Source organism: Orycteropus afer, unplaced genomic scaffold (assembly GCF_000298275.1).
Source record: "Orycteropus afer afer isolate SDZICR_OR568_19922 unplaced genomic scaffold, OryAfe1.0 scaffold00294, whole genome shotgun sequence".
NCBI classification, from domain to species: Eukaryota; Metazoa; Chordata; class Mammalia; order Tubulidentata; family Orycteropodidae; genus Orycteropus; species Orycteropus afer.
Genome location: NW_006921881.1, coordinates 2,978,804 through 2,987,411, shown reverse-complemented (window position 1 = coordinate 2,987,411; position 8,608 = coordinate 2,978,804). Strand labels below are relative to the sequence as shown.

At 43.9% G+C, this 8,608-nt stretch overlaps 1 protein-coding gene across 1 annotated transcript; it reads left to right on the top strand.

Annotated features, from left to right (window-relative positions):
* Positions 1–1,508: 1,508 nt before the first annotated feature.
* On the top strand, positions 1,509–7,407 carry LOC103205982 (E3 ubiquitin-protein ligase TRIM39-like). Its single transcript, XM_007951422.1, has 6 exons — positions 1,509–1,961; positions 3,038–3,133; positions 3,387–3,617; positions 5,419–5,441; positions 5,973–6,088; positions 6,860–7,407. The coding sequence occupies exons 1-6, from the start codon at positions 1,509–1,511 to the stop codon at positions 7,405–7,407; spliced, it is 1,467 nt and encodes a 488-aa protein (XP_007949613.1).
* The last annotated feature ends 1,201 nt before the right edge of the window (positions 7,408–8,608 follow it).

Genomic DNA, 8,608 nt, shown 5'->3' with positions numbered 1-8,608 from the left:
GCCGACTCATAGTGACCCTGTGGCACAGAGTAGAACTGCTTCAGAGGGTTTCCAAGGATATAAATCTTTATGGAAGCAGACTGTGATATCTTTCCCATCTGGAGCAACTGATGGTTTCAAAGTGCTGACCTGGTTAGCAGCTGAGGACCTAACCACTGTGCCACCAGGATTCCTTTACCATCAATACATAGCTGTTAATCATTGTTAACCCAACTCATTACATAGCCACTTCTCTCTCAACACATAGATGTACTAAATTTCCCCTTCTGGATATGGGGATAGTGAAATGAATTTACTCCTGGATAAATGTTGTCATTTTAAAGATAATATAGGGAACCAGCCTTCTGCTTTATAAATCTCTTTGCTGCCATTTACAATTCTTTTAGGCATCACTTGAGGAAGGTTTTGATTGTTTTTTTACTTTCTTTCTTTTAATACCCAACCACTTTAGAACACGTTAGTTGGAAACACAGTATGTCAGGTAATTAATTATGAATAGCTATCTTTTTTCCTCCCAGTCTTCTTTATTTTATTTATATTGTGCTTTTGGGGAAAGTTTACAGGGCAAATTGCTTTTCCATTCACTAATCCATATGCATTCTGTTTTGTGACATACGGAGATCCCTGCACTATAACAGCATTCTTCCCACTTCCTTCCTGCACACATTCATCCCCTTCATCCTTCCTTCCCATCTCCTTCCACCTTCTAGCTCTGTTCTTGAGCTATCATGAAAGACTAGTCCTTACTGAATATTTAGAGTAGACTTATCAAAAAAGTTTATGGTTTGAGCTCAATAACCAACTCTTTAGTATGGTTGCCATGCATTTGTCATTTTCCAGCAGTTCCAAATATCCAAATGCACACAAATAGAAATGGGATGTTATGTGAATCATTTCATTTCAAGGATTTTATCTAGGGTAGTATGATAAAAACAAGAATAGTTTCAAACTTTCCTTTAAAGTAGAGGTTGTTACCCTCACCTAATCCATTCCATTTATTACCCTTTGAAAGAATGAGAGAAGAGCAGCAGTGAGTCAGGATTGGGCTTTATTAATACCTGCACTTTTATGGCACTTTGTACTTTCCCAAACTCCTTTCTCATCTAAGAAAAACATGTCAAACTGGGAATACATTGTTCTGGAACTAATTGGTATCAAGAAACAAATGGGATGAGGCTGGATCACGAGTATACTGGGCTGTGGTAGGAAAGAGCCTCTGTTTTTAACAAGAGAAAGTAAGGGTAAGGGACAGGAAAGATTGAGGGATGAGTGTCAATTTGCTAAAGAGAAAGAAAAGAAAAGATTGATGGCTGTAAGTCCAGTTTGGAAATGGAGAAAGAAGAGACAGGTTGAATCTAGTGGGGAAAAAAGATGGAAAATACAAAGATGGGGGTAAATGTGGAGGTAGAGTTTAATATGGGGGTAAATGTCAGGGCAGGGATGTAAAAAAATTTTAAACCAACTAATATTTTTCTTTTCTTTGCTCTCTTCTATGGCCAAGTTAAATGATGGCAGAGACGAGTCTGTTAGAGGCTGAGGCCTCTGCGGCCTCCACAGCTGCAGCTCTGGAGAACTTACAGGTGGAGGCAAGCTGCTCTGTGTGCCTGGAGTACCTGAAGGAGCCTGTCATCATTGAGTGTGGGCACAACTTCTGCAAAGCCTGCATCACGCGCTGGTGGGAGGACCTAGAAAGGGACTTCCCTTGTCCTGTGTGTCGAAAGACATCCCGCTATCCCAGTCTCCGGCCTAATCGGCAGCTAGGCAGCATGGTGGAAATTGCCAAGCAACTTCAGGCTGTCAAGAGGAAGATCCGAGATGAGAGCCTATGCCCCCAGCACGAAGAAGCCCTCAGCCTCTTTTGCTATGAGGACCAAGAGCCTGTCTGTTTGATATGTGCAATTTCCCACACCCACCGGGCCCACATCGTCGTGCCGCTAGACAACGCTACACAGGAGTACAAGGTGGGGAACCAGATGCACGAAACCAACATGGTGAAAGAGGGCGGAGCAGCAGCAGACGGGAGACTTCCAGGGTAGAGGATTACAAGTTCCTTGAGGGCAGGACCACATCTGGTTCTCACTCTAATTCTCTCAGAGCAACACACACTGGGAATGCACAGTATACCTGACCAACTCAATGGTAGTGTAGTAGCTAAAGGCACTTGACTGCTAACCAGAAGCTGGTGGTTCAAACCCGCCAGCCACTCCTCTGAAGGAAGATGGGGCAATCTACTTCCGCAGTGATACTGCCTCAGAAACCCAAGGAGAGGTCGCTGTGAGTCGGATCCGACTCGACGGCACGTAACAACAACATGAAGAAGAGCAGTGGTGTGGAGTATCTAATATTTCTCTCTTGACTTTTTCAACACATTTGAGTCTTATGTGTGAATATATATTTGTGTGAACTTGGAGCATGTCCTATTTTTCATTAATGAATGAAACCACACAGAGCAAATCTAACTTAGGAAGAGCTGAAAAGTGTTCTGGTGTCTTCATTCTGTCCCCCTACTCAAAACACCCCTGTTTTCCCATTGGCATTGGGACTAGGTAATATCACTTCTTTAAACTGATAACCACCAGTCAAAGCTGAAACAAGCAGTCTGTTCTCATCTTCCCTAGAAGATAGATAAAATAGCATCTGGTTTAACTTGTTTCTGGGACAGACTTTTGAATAATGGAAACTAGAGATTTCAAGATCTTAGCATGTTGTCATTTTGCTTAATTAAAGTAATTTACATAATAAACAAGATTTTGTATGTAGTGGTTAGAGTTAGATGGGAGGACAGGTTTGAAGAAGGACATCAGGGTACAGAAGGCACTTTGACAATAATAGGTTTGACTTGAGTAAGAAAATGGGCAGGGTTGGAGAAGGACACAGAGTGCTTTTTGGACAGCTATAAGTTCCCAAGTGACAGGCAAGGAAGGGAGCTGGATCAAGAGGTGGTGAGATGGGTAATGAACAAATGGGTTGACCTCTGAATGAAGCATGTGGCAGCCAATCCTAGTTGTTACCTTTCCCACTTCCTCCCCAACCTTAGGAAAAGCTGCAGAAGTGCCTGGACCCCCTGGAGCAGAAGCTGCAGGATATCACCCGCTGCAAGTCTTCTGAGGAGAAAAAGCCGGGGGAGCTCAAGGTACAGGCAAGCTGTTTCATTTAGGCTGCTCTGCAGGTGTTTTCCTAGCAGAGAATTAACCACCAGCTAGATAATGCACCAGTTCTGATTCACTAGAAAAATGCTATTCTCTCAAAATTGATAGTAGTTTATAAGTATCTTATTAAAGAATTTCCAATGACTGTAAACTTTGTTAATTCACACACATGGGGCAGGGTGGCTCCCTCACACCCCACTGACTCTGGTGATAATAACATCCTGCCTCTGTTTTCAGAGACTGGTGGAGAGTCGCCGACAGCAGATCTTACAGGAGTTTGAGGAGCTTCACAGGCGGCTGGATGAAGAACGGCAAATATTGCTTTCACGACTGGAGGAGGAGGAACAGGACATTCTGCAGCGACTCCGAGAAAATGCTGCTCACCTCGGGGACAAGCGCCGGGACCTGGCCCACTTGGCTGCCGAGGTGGAGGGCAAGTGCTTACAGTCGGGCTTCGAGATGCTTAAGGTTCGACCTTTGCCCCTCGGTTGAGCACAGTATAGCTTTGCATGGGCCATACTACTGGCCCGGGATGCTCACTCTTCTGCTCCGCTCCTCTAAACCCCGTTCTTTCTTCTCGACATGCTCACAGGATCTTTTTCTACTGAAAGGCTCCTCTGACTTCTCCCATCCCCTTCTAATAATTTTTCTGTTCTTATGTCTTATCAATAATTATGTGCTTAATTTGTACCAAAGAAAAAATTTGCTATTTTGAAAGGAGGGAAATCTAGTCCGAAGTAATGGAAAACTATGCATTAAAAATTTTGTAAATACAATTAACCATTACTGTTAAGTCCTGGAACTTGATTTGCCTAATGCTTAAAAAAAAGAAACTTTACTTTAAAGGACACTTGAAATTATGTGTGATGATATATATTGCTTTGATATGCAAATGGTGCCTCTAAAATGTTTGAAAGAATTTGTGTTCTTAAGCAGATGAATGGTGTTAGCCAGATAGTAGGAAACATTTATTTTAGAGATGAGAGTACCAGCATTTGAATCAGTGAGATTTTATTGTAAATTTATGTGCATGTTATGTATTGCTTGGTATTTATTCTTGTGTCCTTTCATATATATGTGTTTTGCCTTCTACATTAAACTGGGGAGATGTTGCCTGGGGGCAGAAATTTGTCGTCTTTGTGTTCTGGACCCCAAGTATTCTCAAGTCGGGTTGACACTCAGTTACCAATGTTTAAGTAACATCAGGATAAACAGAGAAAAGATTGAAGTTGTCAAAGATTTTATATTACTTGGATCCACAGTTGACACTTTTGGAAGCAGCAGTCAAGAAATTGGATGACCATTGCATTGACAAATTTGCTGCAAAAGACCTCTTTAAGGTGTTTAAGACAAAGATGTTACTTCGAAGATTAATGTGCACCTGACCCAAGCCATCGTATTTTCAGTAAACTGATATTCGTGTGAAAGCTGGACAATGAATAAGGAAGACTGCAGAAGAATCGATGCATTTGAATTGTGGTGTTGGTGAAAAATACTGAAAATACCATTGACTACTAGAAGAATGAACAAATCAGTCTTAGAAGAAGTACAGCTGGAAGGTTCCTTTGACATGAGAATGACCAGACTTCATCTCACATACTTTGGTCAGGTTGTCAGAAAGGACCAGTCCGTGAAGAAGGATATCATGCTTGGTAAAGTACAGGGTCAGCGAAAAAGGGGAATACTCTCAGTGAGATGGACTGGCACAGTGGCTGTGACTGTGGGCTCTAGCACAGCAAGGATTGTACAGATGGTGCATAACTGGGCAGTGTTTTGTTGTACATAGGGTTGCTATGAGTCAGAGCTGACTCGATGGCTCCTAACAGAAACAATAGCAACCAGAGTGGGGATGGCAAATCACAACAGGAAATTGTGACTCGTTCCTATGCCACCAGTTTGGAATTGTCCACCAGTCCATTCTCAAGGGACTAAACTGTGATTTTCACTGGGAGACATAGTAGAGAGTAGACACACAATCCTTGTTCTTGTAACGAGCTCCCAGTGTCACTGAGGAACAGTGACAAAGACAAGAAGCCATTTGGAAGTAATATAAATTACCAAGAATCATGATGACCAAAGTTGAAAGTGGGAGTTTGCTTGGGGAGTGATGCCCTTGGATCCTCTGGTGGTCTTCCCTTGGATTGTGACCCGTAGTTTGCCTGGTGCCTATTTCATATATCTAGAACTTTATGGGGGAAGATTAAATCTTTTGCCTTTAGAACCCTTGAATACCAGGACCAATATTGCTTTCTTTTCTCCTTCCCTCTAGGATGTCAAAAGTACCCTGGAAAAGTAAGTGATTTCCAGTATTTCTTTGAGTGAGGTAGGACTTGGCTTAGAGACTAGGAGTGCAGTAGAGTCAGACAGAGAGTGAGCGTGCAGTATCTGGGTAGGGTATGGAAGCAGGTTTTTTGCCCATGAGGCCAGTTAGAGGGCAAATCATTGGGACTTCCTTGGAAAGGAGAATGATAATGTAGAACCAGATTCTATTCTGCCCCACAGGGTATAATTTTGTCCAAATAAGATGTAAGGAGGAAGGGGTTGAGACAGGGAAGGATGTGTATCATTATACATCAGATATAAAAACACCCCTAGAAAGTTCTGAGACTCATTCTCGAGGTATGTCCCTGTCCAGACTATACGACTCTTCATAGATTGATAAAAGAAAGCATTAGGCATGTGCTTATCTTCAGGGAAGGAGGAGAAAGTGGGAAGATGGCAAATTTTAGTTTCTCCCTAGAGATGATAACATCTGAATGGTTACTTGGCTGGAGCTTCTCCTTAATCTTCCCCTCTCCTCCCCTATTTCCTAACCCCTGCTAGATGTGAGAAAGTGAAGACCATGGAGGTGACTTCCGTATCCATACAGCTGGAGAAGAACTTCAGCAATTTCCCCCGGCAATACTTTGCCATGAGGAAGATCCTTAAACAGCTCATTGGTGAGTTGCTCCCAAAAGAAAACTAGCAGAGGGAATCAGCAGAGAAAAGAGAATCCTTAGGTCCTACCTCATCTGGGCGTCAACTGCCCCCCTTCACTTCCTCATGCGCACTCTCATCCCACTCCTTTACGTGGCTTTCAGTGATACTCTCAGTTGAGTCATAGAAGTCTAGTGAGAGGAAGCTTTACATGTCACCTACTCTTCTGTTTGTATTTTCTTACATAGGCACCCAGAGATGTTAATTAATTTCCTCAACTTGCCAGATAGAGTGACCATATAACTGAGCATCTTAACTGGAACACTCTTAAGAATGAAAGGAAGATCCATTAATATTTATGCAGGGAAAATAGGCATAAACCAGAATGTTCCAGGAAGGCAGACACTGTCCCTAGACCATAATGCTGCCTTGCTCTGTATCCCTCTTAACACATTCCATTCTTTCTGGCCCTTGACTGTGCTTTGCTCTTCTCCGCACAATGAGGTAGATGATGTCAGAGGGGGAGGGCGAGAGCACTAGGCTGGAACCTAGACTACCTGCCCTTACAGAGCCAAGAAATCATTATCTGCTTATATTAGAGTCAAGGTGAAAAGTGAAGCCATTGTTCCCTCCCCTCTCTTAGGTGACAGCCTGAATTGAGAAAGTTAACCAAACGGTGGTATGCTGAGGACTTTAAGAGAACAGGCTCTGTAAAGGCAGGCTGGAAGAGTGAGGCAGGGATGATTAGCTATTCCCGTCCTCATCTAGCTCCCCACTCTGGCTTCTCCCGCCAGCGGACGTGACCCTGGACCCTGAGACCGCTCATCCTAACCTAGTCCTGTCAGAAGATCGTAAGAGTGTCAAGTTCGTGGAGACAAGACTCCGAGATCTCCCTGACACACCACGGCGTTTCACCTTCTATCCTTGCGTCCTGGCTACTGAGGGTTTTACCTCAGGTCGACACTACTGGGAGGTGGAGGTGGGCGACAAGACCCACTGGGCAGTAGGTGTGTGCCAGGACTCCGTGAGCCGAAAAGGCGAACTGACTCCACTTCCTGAGACTGGCTACTGGCGGGTACGGCTGTGGAATGGGGACAAATATGTGGCCACCACCACGCCTTTTACCCCTTTGCACATCAAGGTGAAACCCAAGCGAGTGGGAATATTCCTAGACTATGAGGCTGGCACGCTGTCTTTCTACAATGTCACAGACCGCTCCCATATCTATACCTTCACTGACACATTTACTGAGAAACTTTGGCCTCTGTTCTACCCAGGCATCCGGGCTGGTCGGAAGAATGCTGCACCACTTACCATTAGGCCCCCAACAGATTGGGAGTGATGGTTAGGTAGGGACATGGAAATGTTTGGGGTAAGGCAGGGTCAAGAGCTATGGGCCTTCCTTCCTGTGTCCTGCTGGAATGTCTTCCCGTCTGCCTGGTTCCAGTCCTGAATCATGTAGGAGAAACACCTTGGTTTCTAAGATGGTTTGTGTGGAGGAGTAGGACTGGGCTGGGATGAGAGCACAACCGTGTCCCCCTCCTGACTTGTCAGGGTGAGGAGCTGGTTCCCAGGGGTTGCTTCCCCTGAAGCCCATCAGGTTTTCTATTGTACAATGACTGGTTAGGAAGGAATGAGAGACTTCCAGAAACAAAAAGTTTCATATAAAGGGAATCTGTCTTCTTCAAACTGGAGGATGAAATAGAAACCTGTATGCATTCTTCTATGGGGTGCTTTGATCCTGAATAGTCCTGTTAGTAAGATAACAGAGGTCTGTGTACCTCCAAGTTGAATAAAGATGAATGACAGTTGCTGTCATGGTTCTAGAAGTTGGGGAGTATTTCTGGGGCAGAGAGATTGGATATTAAGAAGCTTAGAACAAAGGTTAGGGAATGGAGTTGTTTTGGTTTTCTGTTCCCAGGCTGACATTACCATTATCAGCAGGATTGACAAGAAGTGGGAATGTGCTGGGGGAATCATGGAGAAGGAGAGGGGGTAAGAAAGAAAAGGAGAACCCAGATCCCTGCCCAGCCTCCAGCAGAGCTGAGTTACTGCCTGCCTCTTTATAGTTATTTTCAAGAAGTTGGTCACCTTGCTCCTCTGCAGAGGCAAGATGGGAGAGATTCTGCAGGCACTTCTGACCTTTCACTGCGTTACCAAAAGAACATGGAAAGGAGAGGGTCAAGTATTAGAAGAAAGAAAAAGTTATTTCTATCCAGTCCTGGCTTTAAAGAAGACTATTAAGTAGTTACTGTCAAGTTGTCAGCCTTGTTTCCTGGTTGGCTGAGGTATCCAAGCCAGAAAGGAAGAAAGGTAATGTGTTTCTCACCCTGGGCACAAGTAGTAAAAGGTGGTATGAATAGGGTAGGCCAGATAGGCATCTCTTTTTTTTTTTTTTTTTTAATTTTGTGATTTGAGTGAAAGTTTACAGAGCAAATTCATCTTCCATACAGCAATTCACATATATTTTGTCTCATGACATTGACTGCAATCTCCCACAGTACAACAGCTCTCCTCCCACTTCCTCCCTATAGCCACCTCTT

Bases quoted from the DNA above. Each gene is read 5' to 3' on its own strand.
- LOC103205982 (XM_007951422.1), top strand. From the start codon at position 1,509: ATGGCAGAGACGAGTCTGTTAGAGGCTGAGGCCTCTGCGGCCTCCACA. The intron at 3,618-5,418 runs GTTCGACCTTTG...CCTTCCCTCTAG, and splicing joins CGGGCTTCGAGATGCTTAAG to GATGTCAAAAGTACCCTGGA. The intron at 6,089-6,859 runs GTGAGTTGCTCC...TTCTCCCGCCAG, and splicing joins GATCCTTAAACAGCTCATTG to CGGACGTGACCCTGGACCCT.